The 21,023-nt window shown below is 44.6% G+C and overlaps 1 protein-coding gene across 4 annotated transcripts in view; it reads right to left on the bottom strand.

Moving 5' to 3' along the window:
- Positions 1–21,023, bottom strand: part of LOC140199377 (collagen alpha-1(XVIII) chain-like) — a 295,614-nt gene that overhangs the window by 30,523 nt on the left and 244,068 nt on the right. For all 4 annotated transcript variants that reach the window (XM_072261365.1, XM_072261366.1, XM_072261363.1 and 1 more), the window contains 8 exons: positions 20,557–20,628; positions 19,374–19,409; positions 18,378–18,404; positions 14,102–14,164; positions 7,885–7,920; positions 2,914–2,988; positions 1,483–1,506; positions 682–744 (listed from right to left, as the gene is read on the bottom strand). In XM_072261365.1, coding sequence (XP_072117466.1) covers positions 682–744; positions 1,483–1,506; positions 2,914–2,988; positions 7,885–7,920; positions 14,102–14,164; positions 18,378–18,404; positions 19,374–19,409; positions 20,557–20,628 — 396 coding nt within the window. The remainder of the gene's footprint in view (positions 1–681; positions 745–1,482; positions 1,507–2,913; positions 2,989–7,884; positions 7,921–14,101; positions 14,165–18,377; positions 18,405–19,373; positions 19,410–20,556; positions 20,629–21,023) is intronic.

Genomic DNA, 21,023 nt, shown 5'->3' with positions numbered 1-21,023 from the left:
GTTTTAATTGGTGGGTAGATGGTTGGCATGGACAATATGCTGAAGGACCTGCCTCGAAGCTGTATCTCTCCATGACCCTACGATCATCTCAGGGAAGGATTGCAAGAAATGCCAGGAGGCCAGATACAACCCAGGAACGAACAAAGAGGGAAAAATCCCTCCAGTTATGCTCACTGCCCAGTAACAAGAAACAGCTGGGCCTTCGTTCCTCGTTCACAGCCAGTTAGATTGGAATCAACTAACTCAGCTCAGGCCTCTGGCCTGCAGATTCAACATCACACAAAGCATCTGACACAGTAATTAAGGAGAAAATACTTCCAGGTGGCAGAAGGGGCAATAACCAGATGGGGTAAGTTTAAGATAATAAGAATTAAAACCAGGGAGAACGGAGTTATTTTCACCCATTGATTGACACCATGTGGGATGCACTTCCTCAAGGGGTAGGAGGAGCTACTTTCCATTGGGGACTGCATAACCTGTAAAGGTTGGCAAATGAAAGGTGATGGCAGCTCAGTAAAAACCCTCCTAAACCCTTTAAAACTCCTAAGTCCTTTAAAGCACTCCTGAAAACCTACCTCTTTGCTTTTTTTGTCTCTTTACACGGTCCAGTGTAAAATGTTATTTGATGCTGTTTTATGGACTTTAGAAGCACCAAGTTATTGATATTATTGAAGCACTTACCTTTGGCCCAATAGGACCCTGAAGACCTGCTTCGCCACGGTCACCTTTTGGACCAGTGGGACCCTATGGAGTAGGAACATTGCAGTCACAACTTTAAACGTCAGGGAAACCACAAATATTTCGCGTGAGTACAAGTTAGAATTCCTTCTGGTGTCTGGAGATTCTCATTGGTCACTTGTATTGAACTTTGTTAAGAGAAATAACTGATGATCTCTCACACACACATGAAACTTAGAGAAGGACTAGGGCACCGTCTACATTCAACATGATCATGGCTGATCTGCCCAATTTTCTGCTCTAGATCAATGCCCAATTGTGTTCAATCCTTTAAACATACATCTACCTCCACTTTAAATACTCATAATGATTGGATCTCCATATATCTGTCGGCCTTTTGTGAGAACATATATGAACGTACCTCTTTTGATTTAAGCTTATGAAACTAATGTTTGTCATTTATTTTGTAATATTCTGTGCTGCTGAAAAAGATGAATTTTCATAGCATTTACACCCTAGGTATGTGTGCCTATGATAATAAACTTCAACCTGTATTGGCAGGCAAAATATCCATGACCAATATCAGTCGGTGAAATGCTGACTTCTTGTGTAGCATTGCCAATATCAGCCACAAACCAGTGGGACACAGGTGTGCCACCCGTTGTTCAGGGAATGACATTTCATATGGCGCACCCCCTACTACCAGTTACTTGGGAAGTGCCCAGGCAGGATATTACAGCCGTCATCAGAGCTAGACCAATTCCATTACCCTGTACCATTTACAAAGAAAAAAAGGGTTCCTACCTCTCTTCCAGGCTGATTGACCATCTAAGGAAAGAGAGAATTAATCACTTGTTAAACCGTAATTTCAATTTTAACTTCAATGCAGTGAACCTCCGAGAAGTCTCCACCTTTGCTGACTGCTGCCTGAGTTACTTAATTTCTTGGTTCCAATCCCATGACCTCCATGAGCTTATCCAATCCTGCCAGACATGATGTTACTTTGCACTGGTTTCACCAATGACGATCGCATCCTCTGGTCTCCCATTCCTCCCCTGCCTGCTTCCCCATTCCTTTCCCTCCCATCCAAACCCCAGTACACCATTCAGCTGAACCCTTGATACACCATACCCTCGATCTGGTGGTGTGGGAGGTCAGAGGTTATTGGAGGAGCTTCAAAATCAGATCGTGCAGCCTGAGGGGGATCCAGGATATGGAATCCCCCGATATTTATCAGGGCCACAGCTAAGCCAACAAAACTGTTGGGAACTTGCAGGAAGCTGCCAGCCGGCCATTTGAAAAGAGGTGTAATTCTGAGGCGCACACCTTGTTCTGGACTAAATGACTCCATTTAATCCATCAATCACCTTGTACAAATCTATCAGGTCAAACCCTACTTTTTCACACCAAGGGGAGGGTGGACAAGCACAGGCTAAGAAACCAGTTTACTGACTCTGACCTTTTATCATTCTGGAGAACTGATGTTGAAAACAGAATCTCGTGTGTCTAAACTGAGCTTCACTTGAGTTTACTAAGTCAGTGCAATGGTGGAGCTGGTTGAGGTGCTGCCTCAGAGCACCTTTGACCCAGACCCGGGTTCAATCGTGACCCAGGGTGCTGTCTGTGTGAAGTTTGCACATTTTCTGACCCAGGGTGCCATCTGTGTGAAGTTTGCACATTTTCTCCTGTGACTGTGTGGGTTTCCTCTCGGTGCTCTGGTCTCCTCCGCATTCCCAAAGGCGGCATGTAGGTTAAATGGACACTATGATGTGGTCAAAGATGCAGGTTAATTAGCCGTGTTGATCTGAGTGGCAGAACGGGGGGGGGGGGAGGATCACAAAAAATAAAAATGGAATAGAAATGGCTGGTGGCGTAGTGGCATCAGCACTGGACTTTGAGGTGAATGGTTTCGGGTTCAAATCTGGCTGCCTGCCCATCCATGCTAGGTTGAGCCCGAGCTAGCAACTCGGCCTCATACGAACCATACAAAAGTGTTACAGAAACATCAAGGTTGCTGCCCGTGCGTCACAAGGCACAGAAAGGAACAACAGCTGACAATTTGTAGGACTAGCGCAAATGGATGGGGGGGGTGGCCACTGTGGGCTTGATGGGCTGAAGGGCCTGTTTCGCATCTTTGAACTCTCTATGTCTCATGCGCAGCACAGGTTCCAGCCTCTTCCGCTCAGCGTTAGACTCTATGATGCCAGGTGATAAAGTTCGTGATGAAGCACTTACATCGTCAGCTCCATACACATAGCCAGGGGGACCAGGTGGGCCAGGTAATCCCACGCCATCTCTGCCAGCCTCGCCCTACAAGACAAACAGACAGGAGCACATTAGCAGGCCAACCCCCTTACCTTCAGGCTGAGGATAATATAGTATTTCACAAAATGGTGAATGGCCAGCATCAGGTAGTGAACGTACTTCTCTCCACCTTGGTGGAGTGCTGGTATCATGAGTAATGTTGATGTAATGGTGAGGCTTTATAAGGCGCTAGTGAGGCCTCACTTGGAGTATTGTGAGCAAATCCTGTGGGCCCCTTAACTAAGAAAGGATGTGTTGACATTGGAGACGGTTCAAAAGAGGTTCATGAAAATGATTCTGGGATTGAAAGGCTTGTCATATGAAGACCATTTGATGGCTCTGGACCTGTACTCACTGGAATTCAGAAGAATGAGGGGTGACCTTGTTTAAACCTATTGAGTGTTAAAAGGCCTCAATAGGGTGGATGTAGAGAGGATGTTTCCTATAGTGGGGGAGTCCCAGACAAGAGGACACAATCTTAGAATCCAATCACACACAAGAGAAAGTCTGCAGATGCTAGAAGTCTGAGCAACACACGCAAAATGCTGGAGGAACTCAGCAGGCCAGGCAGCATCTAGGAAAAGAGTACAGTCAATGTTTTGGGGGTCCTGCCGAATGGTTTCGGCCTGAAAAGTCACTGCACTCTTTTCCTAGATACTGCCTGGCCCGCAGAGTTCCTCCAGCATTTTGTGTGGGCTGCTCAGACAACCTCAGAACAGAGGGGCGTCCTTTTAGAATGGAGATGAGGAATTTCTTTAAACAGAGAATGGTAAATCTGTGGTATTCATTGCCACAGGTGGCTGTGGAGGCCAAGTTATTGGGTATATTTAAGGCAGAGATTGATAGATTTTTGATTGGTCAGGGAATGGAGGGATACAGGGAGAAAGCAGGAGACTGGGGCTGAGAGGGGAAATGGATCAGCCATGATGAAATGGCAGAGCAGACTCAATGGGCCAAAATGGCCTAATTCTGCTCCTATATCTCATGGTCTTATCACAGTAACCAGCCTCTGATCATTGACAGCTGCTGTTACTGAATGTGAGCAAGTTCAATGCTTGAACTGTGCTGCTCTCCGAACATTCAAATCATTCTGGAGGCTCGACAGGCCGGAAGTATTGCCAAACTTCCACCCTCAGCCTGGAGTCTCAAAGAAGCAAATTGGAGAGATAAAAATTAAAATATGTAACTGCTTGAAATGCAAAATAAAAACAGAAAGTGCTGGAGAGACTCAGTGGGTCAGACAGTGTGTGCATGAAGAGAAGCAGGGCTGATGTCTCCAGTCAAAGACTCTTCATCAGAACTGGGACACATTTCAACAGTGGAGGAGGTGGGATAGGTGGTCTTTGATAGGTTGAGATCGGATGGGTCCATGTTGTCCTGATGAATGGTCTCAGCCTATAATGTCAACTATTTATTCTTCTCTACAGATGCTGTCTGACCTGCTGACTTCCTCCAGCGATTTGTGTTTGCTGTTCTGGGTTTGCAGCATCTGCAGGTTCTCTTGGCTTCGTGTGGCAAGCGGGCACAGATTATCGTTCTGTCTTTCCACAGATGCGGACTGATTCTGCTAGGTGTTTCAAGTACTTTTTGCTTTCATTTCAGAAAATAATTAATTAGGATATCAAAAATATCCTGTTCTTTAAAATAAATTCTCTGAACAGTTTTGTTCATGGTTTTTGAAAAAAAAAATCCGGACAGGGTGAAAGGGTGAGTGATTGGGGGCGGCAGGAGGGAGTGTGGAGGATAACGTGCAGGAACGCATCCAAACCCAAGTAGGTGACCATTACAAAGTAGCGACTAAAGATTTTCGTGCACGTTGGCTCCTGAAAGCTTGCCATGGGAAATTGTATAGATTTTTAGCTGAAACTATTTGTGTTAAACACTATGGAGGAGTATGTGGCCCGTGTACTGGAAAGAGGAAATGCCAGTGAGGGTGTTCTGTTTGTTCACTTCAAGCATGATGAAAGGGTTATCTGTCTGATCCAGGATGCAAACACCCACACATCTCTGGGCTTATACGGTGGACTTGGAGCAGGGTCAGAGAGTTTGCAGCCATATCTAGGCCTGCTCTCCTTACAGCATTTATGCAGGGTGCAGAAGAAAAAGAGGAACTGACAATCACAGATCACAGGTATAGCAAAAGAAGCAGAGAAAAGGGTTATTTTTACTTTCCCTGGAGAGTTGTTCTGATCTTGTATTCATGGTCTGATAGAAGCACACATCAACAGAAAGCCTGGGCTTGAAATCAGATATTGAAATCAAAGATATTTGCAGAAAGAAGAGAGGAGTGGGTCTAAACAGATGGACCTTTCAAAGAGTACAACAGGAGGAGTAGGTCAAGTGGACTCTTCAGATCAATGATCCAGTCACAATCTGTATCTCATCTGGCTGCAGGTCCATGTGCCAGGTTCTGGGAGAGCCCGATGAAGAAGGGACAGAGAGCAACACACCACCGTGCAGACTGGGACTGATGCAAAAGATACTCATCTTCCTGTCCCAGTTCCCAACTGCAAGGGCTCCCAGGAAAGTGCACACATTGAAAGGCAAGGCACACATTAACTGGTTTAGCAACAATAAGTGTCAGACACCACTATGTCCTGTGTATCATCGTTTGTATGGAAGGAAATCATGATTGTAATCACCTTCTCATCACACAATAAACCTGTTAACCTTTCCAACGTGTTAAGTTGAAGACTTTGCTTTCTACAAAGAAGTGAAACTGTGCTGTGCCTTGTGTTTAAATTTAAACAAATGACTGTAATTATTTGTGTCTGGTGTACACCACAAGCCAAACCATTGTAAAGTAACTGCTGGAGCTTCTGAGACAGGAAGGAATTTTGGTGGTTTGCTTTCATAGCTGCCTTCACTACACCAGTACTCCTCCTAATGGTGGAGAGATGATGCAGCAGGAAGATCTGCCCCCAGAGACTTGCAACAGCCACTGTGCTTACTCGAGACAAGGTGGAAATTTCCTGACGGGACAGTGTTTGGTTGACTGGCAGTGCAGATCAGCAATTGCCCGTGCACTGTTCTGGGTCGGCAGAACGTGGTCTTGAGCCCCCCTCCCCCACCCCTTCAGATCTTCGAATGCACCTGAAGCACAAAAGATTCTCCAGATGCTGGAAACCCGAAGTAACACACACAAGGTGCTGGAGGTGCTCAGCAGGTCAGGCAGCATCTATGGGGGGGAATAAACAGTCAATGCTTTGGGCGGAGACCCTTCGTCAGGGCTGGAAAGGAAGGGGGAAGAAGCCAGAATAAGGTGGTGGGGGGAGGGGAAGGAGTACCAGCTGGCAGGTGATTGGTGAAGCCAGGTAAGTGGGAAGGTAGGTGGGTGTGGGATGGGGATGAAGTGAGAGGCTGGGAGGTGATAGGCGGAACAGGTAAATGGCTGAAGAAGGATTCTGATTGAGAGGAGAGTGGACCAGGGAAGAAAGAGAAGGGGGGGAGGAACCAGAGGGAGGTCAGTCAGAATGGGGGACGGCAAAAGAGAGAAGGGGGAGGGAGGAGAAATTACTGGAAGTTAGAAACATCAAAAGTATGTGCCATGAGGTTGAAGGCTACCCAGATCGAGTATGAGGTGTTGCTCCTCGCATCTGAGGGTGGCAGTAGAGGAGGCCATGGACCGACATGTCGGAAAGGGAATGGAAAGTAGGATTCCAGGAAGAATATAAAGACACACATGTCGGAGAAGGTGTGGCTCCAAGGAGGCAAATCATTTCCATATTTTTTGGGATTGCTCTAAATTAAGTTTATATTGGGGAGGTATTCACAGAACATTAGTTAAGATATTTAAGATTCAGATACCTCTGAACTTTGAGACTCTCTACTTGGGGCATGTATTGTTTTTGGAACAGAAGAAAGATATAAAGCTGCTGCAGGCCCTTTTAGCGACAAGTAAGAAATCAATCACCAGAAAGTAATTAAATCCAACATCACCTACATTAGAAGATTGGCATGAAATCATTTTGGAAATAGTTAAAATGGAAAAGGTGACCTACTCTCTGAGAATTCAAAAGGAAAAATTTTATCAAATTTGGAATAAACGGATTGAATTTATAACCCCAGAGTGAGCAGACTTTAGATGACTCTCCTAATGGTTTATACTGTTTGTCTCACCAACATAGTAATAGTGTTAACGTAAGCACCCTTGGCTCGAATGTTTACTGTTTTTTTTTGGAAAATGTGGAATTAACACAAGTAAGCAAAAGATCTGGGGAAATTTTGGACCAGAAAGAAATGGACCAGAAGAGATACATGGAAATTAGTATTCAACCACTATTATTAATATTTTTATAACAACTATTATCTTTATTTAGTTTAAAATAGTGGAATTACAATCGCACATAAACATCTATTTGAGTGCCTAATTATTTTCTATATTATCTCAATGTGCACTTGTGAATGTATAAATTAATACTGATTTACTCACATAAAAAATGGAAAAGGTTATATATGTAAAAAAAGTTTGTGTATTACTTGTGAATACCTTATCCAAATAAAAATAAAATTTTAAAAACAGGAAAGTAGGATTAAAATGGTGGCCACTGAGTAGCCAGACGGAGCAAAGACACTCGACATACATCCTAGCATTTCAGTCAAGTTCTTAGGGAAAGCAACACTGTCTGAGGTACAATGAGGCCTTTTTAAGGTGGCCTTTATTAGGCTGACAGGAATCTCTTGTGTCCCACATTCTTATTCTTCAACCAGCAACAACACTAAATTAATGGTTCCTTATCACATTGTTGTCTGTGGGACTGATATATGACTGTGAACAAACACTGGAGACAACTGAAGCTGTAAATGAAAATTAGTGCTACTAATATTTTAACACCTGGACCCCTTGTCTGCTCAATCCAATCTACATTGCCAGCTGTGGAAAAAACATGCCAAGGTCCTCACCTTCATGCCTTTTTCTCCTTTAACACCCTTTGGACCCTGAGAGAGAGAACAAATTTGGTTAAAATAGATTAAATGTCATATCTGCACCTCCAATAACTTGCCTCAGAGGATAAGCAGTCTCACTCTCACCACCTGGGATCTAAGAACAATGCCAAGCTGTCTGTCTCCTGTGGTACCTAGAGAGGGCCACACGGTCACAGGTGCTTCTCCAGCACCTTGCTGGCCCTCCCAGGTAGACGTAAAGGATGACATGGCGGAGGTGGGGGATTATCCCGGGAACCTTGACCAATATTGTCCCAACACTAATAACACAAAAACAGGTGATATGGTCATCAACATACTGCTGTCTGTTGGACTTTATTGGCCCCCATGCTTCCTTCATGACACCCCAGGCACACCTGTACTGATTGTGAAGTGCTTGGGACAACCTCTAACTCTCAAGGGTGCTGCAGAAATGCAAATCTCATTGATTGGCAATTACCGTTAGTCTGTGTTTTTCTGTGGCATGGAGACATACAGTGCTGTCGATAGTCATGGCAATGATCAGGGTTTTGTAATAGAAGTATTTTGAATCAAACTCCCATCGCCGTCTATCAGTGAAACCTAACCCCAAGTAATGCCCTAAAAGTCTGTCTCTCCTCCTGATCACTCAAGAACATCCTCACCTCAAACGACCTTAAGAAGAAAGTGATTAAGACATTATGCCCGAAGTCCATCACAGAATACAACCACCCTCAACATAGAACGCAACCTCCCTACACAGAGTGCAACCTCCCTACAACTCAAATTGCAATCAACCTCGACATTGAGTAAACAAAGAGCACAATCACACTGCAGCACAAGAGTACGACCTCCCTACAGCTCAGAGTACAACCTCTGTAAAACCACACTACAGCAGACTACAGCCAACCTCCCTACAACAGAGTACAACTTCCACCAGGATACAACCACTCTTCACACCAAACATCTTTCATCCAGAATCAACTGCAGATAAAAACTAGAAACTGCTGGACACCTTAAGCCTGGGTCATCCTACTGCCTGGAGCCTTGAGAGTCTTTTGAGATGTACTGCTGACAAAGCTGATATCTGATGCCTAGTCCCACCACCGGTCCTCGCCGAGCCACTTGAGGGAGCAAAACTCTGGAGTCACATGTATACGTGGCTGGGAGGAAGGTCAACAGGATTCCTTGCCTGAGGGACTTCAGTACATGACCCAGATGATGTTTCAGTGTCAATCCTCAAGGCTACTTTTACACCAATATTAGCTTTTCATTTCTCCTCATTTTCTTTTAACTAAGTTCAAGTTCTAGAGCTGCATCTACTGGTCAGAATCACTGGACTTATCCAAAAATATAGCTATTGCACAGCCAAATACAACCTTTCTTTTACAGTTTTTTCACTCCTGGTTTCAGTTTCCCAACACTTGCTGTGCTTTGACCTTCTGATTAATTTCTTATACTTTGGCAGCTCCCCATCATCTGTTTAATGAGCTACCAACACTATAATGAAGAACTGCTGATTCCTTCGAGAGTCCAGTTACGAAAGCAGTGAGGAAGAGTCTGTTGTTGCCCAGTAGATCTCTGGTGTGTGTGTGTGTGTGTGTGTGTGTGTGTGTGTGTGTGTGTGTGTGTGTGTGTGTGTGTGTGTGTGTGTGAGCGAGAAAGAGAGAGAGAGAGAGAGAGAGAGAGAATGAGAATTGAAGCATCAATCTTTTCAAAGTACGTCAAGTCCCCAGAAAGATTTTCGGGGAGATGTGCCAGAGTGACTGCAGTCAGGAAACTCACAAGCTGTTTGGAGAGAGAAGCGTTGTTTGGAGAGAAGAAGAGGCAGGCTAAGGGAGACTTGGCTGAAGAGTTCAATATTCTGAGGTGCTTTACCAGTAATGGGCGCTGGCAAGATGCCAGCAGTTTAAGATAACTCTCAACAGAACCATGGAGGATTTTATATCACAATCCAGAGGCAGTGGAGAGAGATTCAAAAGGAATTTTCTTACATACACTGGAGGGTTGAGGAATCAACTGAGTAGTTCTATTAATGTCCTCCTTCTCTGTGGTGTGGCTCAAATTGTCAGCAAAATAAAATTTAGAGAAGGATGTGGTTTCTAGTTGGTTTGGGTGGATGCACCCAGAGTGAAGAAAGAATGCACAGGTTAATCACCTGGATCTCTGACCATTGGCTTCACTGGAAGCAATAAAGCTGATGTGAAAGCTTATGATTCAGTCAGCATTGCGACACCCTGATTGATGTTCAGAATTATAACCGCATCAGTGCTTCAAAACAAGTGAAACCACAGCAACCATTAGCAGGAAGCAGTGTGAAGTCAACATCCGAGCTCAGAATGCTTCAGGAACGTGTCAAAGACATTTTCTTCCTTGGCATTTGCAAGTCCCTTGTTTCAACAACAACTGGGACAGATTACGCTGACAGCTGGAACAGGTTGTCAGAGGAAGGATGGTCAGGACAGGACACTGCCGAGAAGCTGCAACAGGAAGACGGTAGGCTTGGTACACTTGTCTAGCCACAAAGGGCTCCCTTCAGCCAGCGAGTACTCTGTCATCTCCACAACACATTGGACAAGGAGCTCCTCATAAAGGAGATTTGCTTCCCATTCATTTGCCCCTATGAGGTGTGTGCCTTTTGTTTTATTATTGTGCCCAGCCAGCTTGTAGGGCTGTTGCCTCATCGCACTAGAGACCTGGGTTCAGTCCTGACCTCCAGTGCCACCTGCCATCTACCCGGAGTTTGCACGTTTTTCCCGTGACCTGGTGGGCTTCCACCTGCTGCTCTGTTTGCCAACCACATCCCAGTGACAAGTCGGTCAATTGGCCGCCGTAAGTTGTCCCTAGTGTCAGTGAGGGTGCTGATGAGAATGTGGGGAGAACACTGTAAATGGGTGGCTGATGGTTAGCATAGACTTGATGGGCCAAAGGGCCTGTTTTTGTGCTGTTTGTCTCCATATTTATGATCCATTATGATGCCAACACAAATTACTTATCTTTGTGAATAAAAACGGTTCACCAAACAATTCATTAAGGTGATATTAAAAAAATGGAAAATCGATAAAATTTCACAATAAAGCACAACAGAGCAAACAGTGGTCAGTCTAACAAAAGCCCTGATCTTGTCTTCTACTTTGTTTATCCCAGATTGAAAACCCCGGGTGTGCAGCTTAATGCTGTTGATCACCTTGTAGTCAGCCGACACATGAATAAATCCAGGCTCATTACTCCCACTGAGTACAGAGGAGGTGCAGCCCTGTTAGAAGAACTGATTTTCTGAACAGACATTAATCTGCAGCCCCAGCTTCCTTCACAGGTAAAAATCCAGTACCATCATTCAGAGGGGAGCTGAGCTCCATTCAATAACTTGGCTAAAATCTGTCCCTAAACCAGCAAAGCCAGCGAATGGACAATGCAGTTACTATTAAACGCTGCTGCTTATGATCTTTGCTTTGCATGAAAATGAGTGTTTCATTGGCCATAAAGTGCTTGGCATTCAGATTTTTGTACAAGTGCCATGTTTTCCTGTGTCCGCCTACTTGTGGAAGAAATGTAACAAATGCATTCTTCATGCTGGGTGACTTCAACCAGGCTAACTTCAAGAGCGCGCCACCAAAATACTTTCAGCCTGTCTCCTGTCGCACCAGGGGCCCAAACATCCTTGGCCATTGCTACACGTCTACTGATCGATCCCCCGCTCACACTCTGCTGTATCAGAACATCAGGCTGTGTTCCTTCTCCCCGAGTACAAACAGATATTAAAATGTGAGGGTACAGCACAGAAAATCGTACAGAGCTGCGGTAAGGAAACAGAAGAGCTTCTAAGCACCAGTTCTGAGTCCGTTTACTGGTTCATAGACAAGGACTCAGCGGCCAGTCTAAATGAATATGTCACTGCTGCCACAGATTTCATTAGCAAGTGTGTAGAGGACTGCGCACCAAAGAGATTAATTGGGCAGAAGATATAAAAGCTTAAAAACGTGCACCACCATGCGCAAGGACAGCTTCTATCCCACTATTATAGGACCTTTCAATGGACCTCTTTTTAAGATAAAGATGAACTCTTGATCTCACAATGTGGTCCTTGCACCATATTGTCTCCCTGCACTGCACTTTCTCTGTAACCATGACATCATATTCTGCGTTCCGTTACTGGTTTTCCTTTGTACTGCTTTAATGTACTTGTATACAGAAATGATCTGTATGGATGGCTTACGAAAGAGTTTTTCACTGTTATCTCAGTACATGTGACAATAATTAACTAATTGCCAGTTCATCTGTTTGAGTCTCCACCAGCCCTTTCTTCCTGCTCAACATGGATACACAGGCTGAGAGTTAGCAGAAGTGAAGAATGCTCGCTATCTAAAACTGTCAAGAGTCCTCACCTGCCAAAAGAGGAACATTTTAAAAATTAATTATTCTTTAGATTCCCTGTTTAAAAATCTTTCAGAAACAGCTCTGCATTATAAGACCACAAGACATAGGATCAGAATTAGGCCATTCAGTCCATCGAGTCCAGCATTCCATCATGGCTGATCCTGGATCCCACTCAACTCCATACACCTGCCTTCTCGCCATCTCCTTTGATGCGCTGACCAATCAGGAAACTATCAACTTCTGCCTTAAATATGCCCACAGACGTGGCCTCCACTGCAATCTGTGGCAGAGCATTCCACAGATTCACCACTCTCTGGCTAAAAAATTCCTCCTTACCTCCATTCTAAAAGGTTGCCCCTCAATTTTGAAGCTGTGCCTTCTAGTTCTGGATACCCTACCATAGGAAACATCCTCTCCACATCCACCCTATCTAGTCCTTTCAACACTCATAGGTTTCAATGAGATCCCCCCGCATTCTTCTAAATTCCAGTGAGTACCGAGGCTCCTGACATGTTAACCCCTTCATTCCCAGAATCATCCTTCTGAACCTTCTCTGGACTCTGTCCAATGACAACACATCCTTTCTGAGATGCGAGGCCCAAAACTATTGACAATACTCCAAGTGCAGCCTTACTAGTGTCTTATAAAGCTTCAACATTATCTCTTTGCTTTTATATTCTATTCCCCATGAAATAAATGCCAACATTGCATTTGTCTTCTTTACCACAGATTCAACCTGTAAATTAACCTTCTGGGAGGCTTGCGAAGTCCTAAGTCCCTCTACACCTCTGATGTTTGAACCTTCTCTCCATTTAGATAATAGACAACACTATTGTTCCTTTTACCAAAATGCAACATCATACATTTCCCAACACTGTTCCATCTGCCACTTTTTTGCCCCTTCTTCAAATTTATCTCAGTCCTGTTGCAATTGCATTGCTTCCTCAGCACCACCTACCCCTCCACCTATCTTTGTATCATCCACAAACTTTGCCACAAAGCCATCAATTCCATTATCCAAATCTCAGACAAACAATGTGAAAAGTAGTGGTCCCAATACTGACCCCTGAGGAACACCAGTAGTCACTGGCAGCCAACCAGAAAAGGCCCCCTTTATTCCCACTATCAACCTCAGATGGACAAGGCCCTTCCCCCAGTCAATCCCACCTATGAACTCCATTTGATTCTGATTCTGATTCAGGTTCATTTACTCATCACATCTACATCGAAACCTGCAGTGACCAGCACAGCTTAAGGATGCATTGAGGCAGCCCACAAGAGTCACTACCCATTCTGGTGCCAACAGAGCATGCCCATAATATTCAGCAGAACACAAGCAACAACAACAACAGAAACAAAACAAACAACAGGAAAATAATCTTTCCTCCCTCCCACCCACTCACTGACAGAGACAGGGCCTCCAACTCTGGAACGGCCCACCACCTCTGGCCTTCCAACCTCCAGTCCCTGTTCTGGACTTGGAGGGTTGCAAACTTTGGGCTTCCAATCTCCAGACACACTGACCATAGGGCCTCGACCCCCAGACTTGCCGACTTGGGTTTTTGAATTTCAGTCTTTGATCCTTGGTCTCAACCCCAGGACTCGCTGGTCATGGGGCTTTGAACTCTGGAGTCATACAGTCCTCTGACCCCCGGATTTACTGAGCAGGGGGAGTCTCGATGACCAGGTAAGGTTACCAGCCTTCGTCCATGGGGCCTGCTGACCTTGGTCATTGACCATGGGATTGCTGGTTTATATTTCCTGTGTCTTCCACTGGGATCACTGGCCGTTGAGAAGGATTCAGATGGTTCTGTGATTGTTTTCAGTACTACTTACTCACCTGAGGACCTGGAAATCCTTGCAGGCCAGTTCCTCCTGGATATCCCTGCGCCCCTGGAATTCCCTGGGGAAAACAAAAGGTAATTTAAACTGTGAATTTAGACTGCTGTTAACAAGGGTAAGTCACAAAGTTCACCGTATTCAGTGTCACCTACTCGTGCCCAATTGGTTAAAAATGTTATCACCGAGTCGGAACATTGTGGGCTCAAGTCCCACACCAGAGATTGAGCAGTGAAACCAAACAAACCTTAATGCTATACCAGGTGTATGCTACACCACTGGAAGTTTCACCTTGTGGATGAGACTTTAGACAGAAAAAAAACTCTTGGCGTTACTATCCTGAAGGAAATCAGTGGAATTCTACACAGTATGTCTGCTAATATTAATCAGCTAGCTAAAAATGGCCTTTATCAGATTCCTGCTTGTGGGATCTCACAGCAGATAATCTATCTGTCATGCTTCTTGCCTCAAACAAGAGGGAATACTTGAATGGTACTTAATTGGCTGTGGCTTGGTTTGAAGCACCATAACACTGAGAAGGTCTTACTCTCTCTCCACCTAGTTAACAGCTCAGCTGAAAAAATACAATGCTATTCCAATCCCTTTTGATTATAAGGTTTATCATTTTCCCCGCATCTCAATATTTAAGGGAAACTGTAGGTGGATTTCCTGCTTGCTTTGCAAAGCTTTTAATTAAAATGGTGTGTGAATGTGTGTATAGTCTCATACTGGTTATGAACTATTATTGTTTTCCTACTTCAACCTTGTGGTAATGAGAGTGAATAAACACCATTTATAACGTCGCTGAGTTTTAGAACAAACACTCAAATGCAAACCTCCCCTGAAACTAACTTTACCTCTGCCGTCAGAGTTAAAATCTAAAGGAGTTAATACCGTGTTATGTTAATAAAGGTTAATATAAAGATTTATGGAGGCTAGTGGCATGGCCAGTAGAGCTGTTGCACCACAGCGCCATAGAGATCCCAGTTCAATCCTGCTTTCCGGTGGTGTCTATAGAGATCCCAGTTCAATCCTGCTTTCCGGTGGTGTCTATAGAGATCCCAGTTCAATCCTGCTTTCCGGTGGTGTCTATAGAGATCCCAGTTCAATCCTGCTTTCCGGTGGTGTCTATAGAGATCCCAGTTCAATCCTGCTTTCCGGTGGTGTCTATAGAGATCCCAGTTCAATCCTGCTTTCCGGTGGTGTCTATAGAGATCCCAGTTCAATCCTGCTTTCCGGTGGTGTCTATAGAGATCCCAGTTCAATCCTGCTTTCCGGTGGTGTCTATAGAAATCCCAGTTCAATCCTGCTTTCCGGTGGTGTCTGCGAGGAGTTCGTGTGTTCTGCCTGGGTGCACCATTTCCATAGAATCATTGCACTGTACAGCATAGAATTGGGCCTTTTCGGTGCACCTCATCCATTCTGACTGTGATGCCTTCCTATATTAAACCCATTTGCTCATATTAGGCCCATGTCCCTCAATGGCTTTCCTATCCTAATATCCGTCTTTGGCAGCTGATTCCAGATATCCACCGCATTTTGTGTGGAAAACCTACCCCTCAGATTTCTTTTAAATTTCTCCCCTCTCACCTTAACCTGTGTCCTCTAGTTCTCCATACCCCACCCTGGAAAAAATAGATTCTTACTAATTCTCTTATGTACACCAGATATCCCAAAGGTGTGAGGGCTGGTGGGTTAATTAGCCACTCTAAACTGGTGAATGGTTGAATCCGTGGGGAATTAGTGGAATGTGAGGAGAATAAAATAGGATTAGTGTAAATGGGTGATTGACTTTTGGCAGGAATTCAATAGGACTGTTTACATGCTATATATATATATCTGTCTCTTTGCCATCAGGAAAGACTACTTAAAATCAGCCACTGTGGTGAACTTTCTTACCTGTATCTATCGCTCAGACACTAAAGCTCTGTATAACATTTGTTTGTTTGCTCACTGATGCAGACTCAGTGTTGACATTTACTGCCCATACCTAATTGCCTCTGAACTGAGAAAACCAGTTCATCGTTTATCGCTTGGACCTGAAGTCTCATGCAACCTGCACAGGGTGAAGATGGCGGATTTGCTTCCCTAAAGGGCATTTTGAGAAAATAATGCAGAAACCTCATGAGGATTATCACTGAGACCAATAAGTTTTTATTCTGGATTCATTTAATTACTTGTGTTTCACTTCCATCAGGTTCAAAACTAAACTGTCAGAACTCAAACCCACATTGCCAGATGAATGGTCTGGTTCTCTAGAAAACTAATCTAGCAACAAAATTACTGTGCCAGTATCCAATGCAGAAATGGTTCACAGCACGCAAACAGGCCTTTTGATCCTTTGAGCCTGTTGTGCCATTGATTGGAGCAGTGTTCCCAAACTTACTTATGCCATGAACCAATACCATTAAGCAAGGGGTTCATGGACCCCAGGTTGGAAATCCTTGGATTAGAGCCTGGCCGATGTGTGTTTCTATCATCTTTACCTCTTCTTTTATCCCTATAACTTCAAAGATCTATTAGATAAAGATCAAATGACCCACATGGCCATTGAGATTCTTAAGAAAGTTTGAGGGAAAAAATAATTGCATCCCAGTTCTGGTTATCTCATTATAAAAAGGATGTGGAGGTTTTCGAGAGGGTGCAGAGATCTACCAGGATGCTGCCTGGATTAGAGACCATGCCTTATGAGGACAGGTTAAACAGCTAGGACTTTTCCCTTTGGGGCAAAGGAGGATAAGAGGTGACTTGATGGAGGTGTACAAGTTAATGAGAGACATAGATCATGCAGATAGCCAGAGGTTTTTTCCCCAGGACAGAAATGGCTAATACAAGGGGGCATCATTTTAAGCTCATTGGAGGAATGTATAGGAGAGTTACCAGAGGTGAATGCTTTAAACAGAGAGTGGTGGGTGCGGGGAATATTCTTCACGTAGATGGAGATCCATTAGGGCATTAAGAAACTCTTAGATAGGCGCATGGATTTTAGAAAAATTGGGGGTTAGGTAGAAAGGAAGGGGTAGATTGATCTTAGAATAGGTTAAAAGGCTTAACACCACAATGTGTTCTGAAGTACCCGTACTATGCTGTAATGTTCTATGTTCTAAACTAGATAAGCTCTATTTTTAAGAGTACTCTTTCTCGTTAGTATTCCCTCACAAGACACCAGTATTTCTCTTTGTGGATCTGATTTCATCCATTTTAAACCTTATCAGATATCTGAATTCCCTAGAGTGCAAATTCATGTAACCAGTCTCCATGGAGTAATCCTTCACAGACCATTTTCCGGATGAATTTGCACCATATGCCTTGCAAGAGCAGTGTCTCCTTCCTGAACTTGAGTGCAGTACTCTAACCAAGGCCTGGCCTAAATTGTATCCCAGTGAAACATCACTCTTGCGTGTTCCAACTCCCCAGAAAGGTAAAGGCTAATTAAAAGGTTGGCCTTTAACATTAACCTATTGTCTGCACCCTAACCCTTTCACCTCTCTGCAATTTTCAGTCCCTGAACATTAAGAAAATATCTGTTGGGTCATTATTTCCTATTCTCTTTGCATATTCTGGCCTCTCCTGTGGAACAGGTTTTACAGCCTCACCATTTCCAACACAGTACACAGACATATACTGGCATCTACCATGAATCCATCTGATCTCACCTTATCCCTTTTACCAAACCTTCTTCCCTAGCTCACCCTCCCCCAACCTTCTCCCCTTCTTGTTTTGGTTCTGGATTTGAAACTTTGTTTTCCTCTCCACAGATGCTGCCTGGCCTGCTGAGTCTTTCCAACATTTTGTGATTTTTGTTTTAATTTTATATTACGGTTTCTCAAATTTGTATGCAAAGCAAACACACAGATAATTGCTTTGCCTGGCTGCAGCTTCCTGCATCAAGACAGTCACCCTGGCCTCTGTTAGTGACATGGCTTCGTCAGGAGTGACGCGTTTGAAGGTCAGTAGCAGGAGACAGGGCTTAGCCATGTACAGTACAGTTAAATAAATGGTGATCAGTAAACTGGGGATAAGCCATCTGCCAGATGGTAAGAGACCCAGTAGCAGTCACTGCCTCAACCTTGCCACCAAAGAACGTGGTTGAGGAAGAGGCACTGGAGGATCTGGTGGATTTATTAGAACGGCTTGATTGATACCACCATCGCATCAGTGTCCTTTGCTTGGTCACAGCCCACTGCAGCTTTCTGCTCAATGGCAATTCTTGCTTATGGACAGTAAAGCAACACAGGAGGGCAACTACTGCCGGTCTAGTGACGGTTAGGACTCACCTGTTCTCCTTTGGGTCCAGGCACGCCCTATGAGGGAAAGAGTAAGCAAACCATCAGCAAAACAGGAAGCACCAACCCTGACAGACTCTTCCACATTTCAATTCAATCATGGCCGACCCTACCCACTCTGCTTCTCAACCAGGTATATCTCGATGCGTAACAGTCTTGGCCAGGGAAGGTCCGATGTTTGCCACACTTGCAAGTTAGCAGTGTTAGGACAAGTTTAACTCTTTAGCTGCTGAGCTTGCATTATACTCACCAAAGCAGGTGCTTCAGCTTGTGGAAATTGGAAGGTGCTGCCTCCCTCAGTCCCTTTTCCGCTGGTATTAAAAACCACAACTGGGTTCACGCTGAATCCACCGCCAGCCCAACATTGAGAGCACCTACGCGAGCCACTGCCTCGAGAAGGTGGCACCCACCATCAAGGGTCCCACCATCAGGGTCACGCCCTCTTCTCACTGCTAATGTTGAGAGCAACTCACTCCAATGGGCAAACACACATCAATCCTTGGAGGGGAAGTGTTGGATTAGGGTACAGAATTGCTATTTTCCCGGGGTTTAACTTTACGACGCTTGTTTGCATGTTTATGTAATCACCTATATACATGTAATTGTTCAGTGAATTTTCCAGTGACGGTACAGTTGCTTCTGTATTTTTCTAGAAGTTTCTTAGTTTTCATGAGCAGGTGTCACATCACGTACATTTGGCTATTTTATAGGTTAATTGTTATTACTGGAGTTTTTGTTTAATCTCTGGCCCGAGTATTAAATAACCTTGACTGCTTTTCCTTCATCTTCCCTTTGCTCTCTTGGCTACTCTTCCTTGTTTGTTTTCAGCTCTTGGAACGCTTGAAAAGATCGTAAGCAACAAGTTTTACACATCATACTTGACTCCAAAGAACCTTTGGATCGCAAAGCATCAGGATCCAACAACATTAAACTCCCAGAAAGAAAGCCCTTCCACCTGCTCCTTTGGCTGCAGAAGTGACCTCTCACCTTTTCTCCAGGAACTCCAGGCATTCCCGGGATTCCCTTTGGGAGAAGAAAATCAAACACAGTGTTACAAAGTATTTAAAAGTTATTCATTGTTAAAAGCAAAAGTTGCCCAAAGTGGCTATTTCTGTCCTGTTTTATTAAAGGCTGTAATTTACTAGTCTGGAAGAGATTGTAGAGCGAGGTTGGAATTTGAGATATAAAGGCCGTGACGGCTTGTAGCTCGAATGGGACGTGAAGCAACTGATGAATTCAGTGCAGTTGGCTGTGTGCTAGTGATAGCCACCAGAGAAATGGTTGTTTTGCAGAGGATTTGGGTCTTAATTAATGCAAGCTGGTCAGGATGCAGAGATTAGTGACTTCAGGGTTAACTAATGGAAAAAGAACAGGATGAGAGGAACACTGAAATGGAAAGCCACAGGCTGTGACTCAATGTCTACCATGCTGGCCTCTGACTCAGAGTGCGGTAGTTCAGGTCCTGCTCTGCAATTGGAACACTGATGATAACCTGTTTTTATCTGGAGAGGGGAGCTTCAATATTAGATCAACCCATGTTTGTTCGGTCTCTGCCTCTAGCTGAGAACTGACGGGGAGTTCCCAAAGTTCCCGATCTTGGCTAAAGGCGACATGGCGGAAACTGATGATCTACCTCCATCTCAGTGATATTGACTGCTCCTCTCACAGCCTTCCAACTGAGATGGTTTCAGAAGGATGCATCAGAATCCTAAAGCATGGAAACAAGCCATTCAGACCATTAAATCTGTTCTAACCACCATGCACGGATACTATATTAACCTTATTTTTTTACTCCCCGAACCCCACTCACCCACACACCAAAGGCAATTGAGAGAGGCCCTCAGGTTTTAGGGTGTGGGTGGAAACATGTGTGGGCATATTGAGAACAGGCAAACTCCTCATGGACAGAGCCAGGGGTCAGGATTGAACTGGGGTCACTGGTGCCCGGAGGCAATGTCTCTTCCAGCTGCATTGCCGTGTGCTCTGAGGACATCCTGACACAGTGGAACACAAGTCCTTTTTCCGCTGGAGCCAGTAATGTTTCAGCTCGAGTGGCAGAAGTGTGGGGACCCTGGTGGCTCACGTCACAGGAGAGGCAAGGTAGCTGGGGAAAAGTTATGATTAATATGGTTTGGACTGTAGGGATTTTATTATAGTCTTTTACTGTTACCTGAATTCCTTCCAACCCTCGATTCCCTGGTACACCTGGAATTACTGGGAAACCGGATCCTTCTGCGTCATCCTGCAGATAGACATATGACCCGTCGTTATCTTCTGCATCAGAGCCCATCATAACCCGATAGGGGTACAACCCTTCAAGATCTTCTGCCACAGCAGGCAAGCAACACACAAATTGTACACACACACCACGCATTACCAACAGCCACAATGCTCACACAACACTCAGACAACACACACAGTAGACAGACAGCGCTCATTACTAAACTCACTGACTGAACGAGCTTCTGCCCCTTAGTTAAGATGTGAAGTCTAACACCCCCTGCCCCTCAGCTGGGTGTCAGAAATGCCCAGCTTCCAGCTTATTCAAACAATGAGAGCGCTGTCCCACCCAGCCACCTTTTGCCACTCACCTGACACACGGCCTGAGGTTGATCGCCCTGTCATTTGTGGGAGTGC

The sequence above is a fragment of the Mobula birostris genome, chromosome 6, assembly GCF_030028105.1.
Source record: "Mobula birostris isolate sMobBir1 chromosome 6, sMobBir1.hap1, whole genome shotgun sequence".
NCBI classification, from domain to species: Eukaryota; Metazoa; Chordata; class Chondrichthyes; order Myliobatiformes; family Myliobatidae; genus Mobula; species Mobula birostris.
Note: the sequence above shows the minus strand (reverse complement) of the source record. Positions and strands in the feature narration are given on the sequence as shown.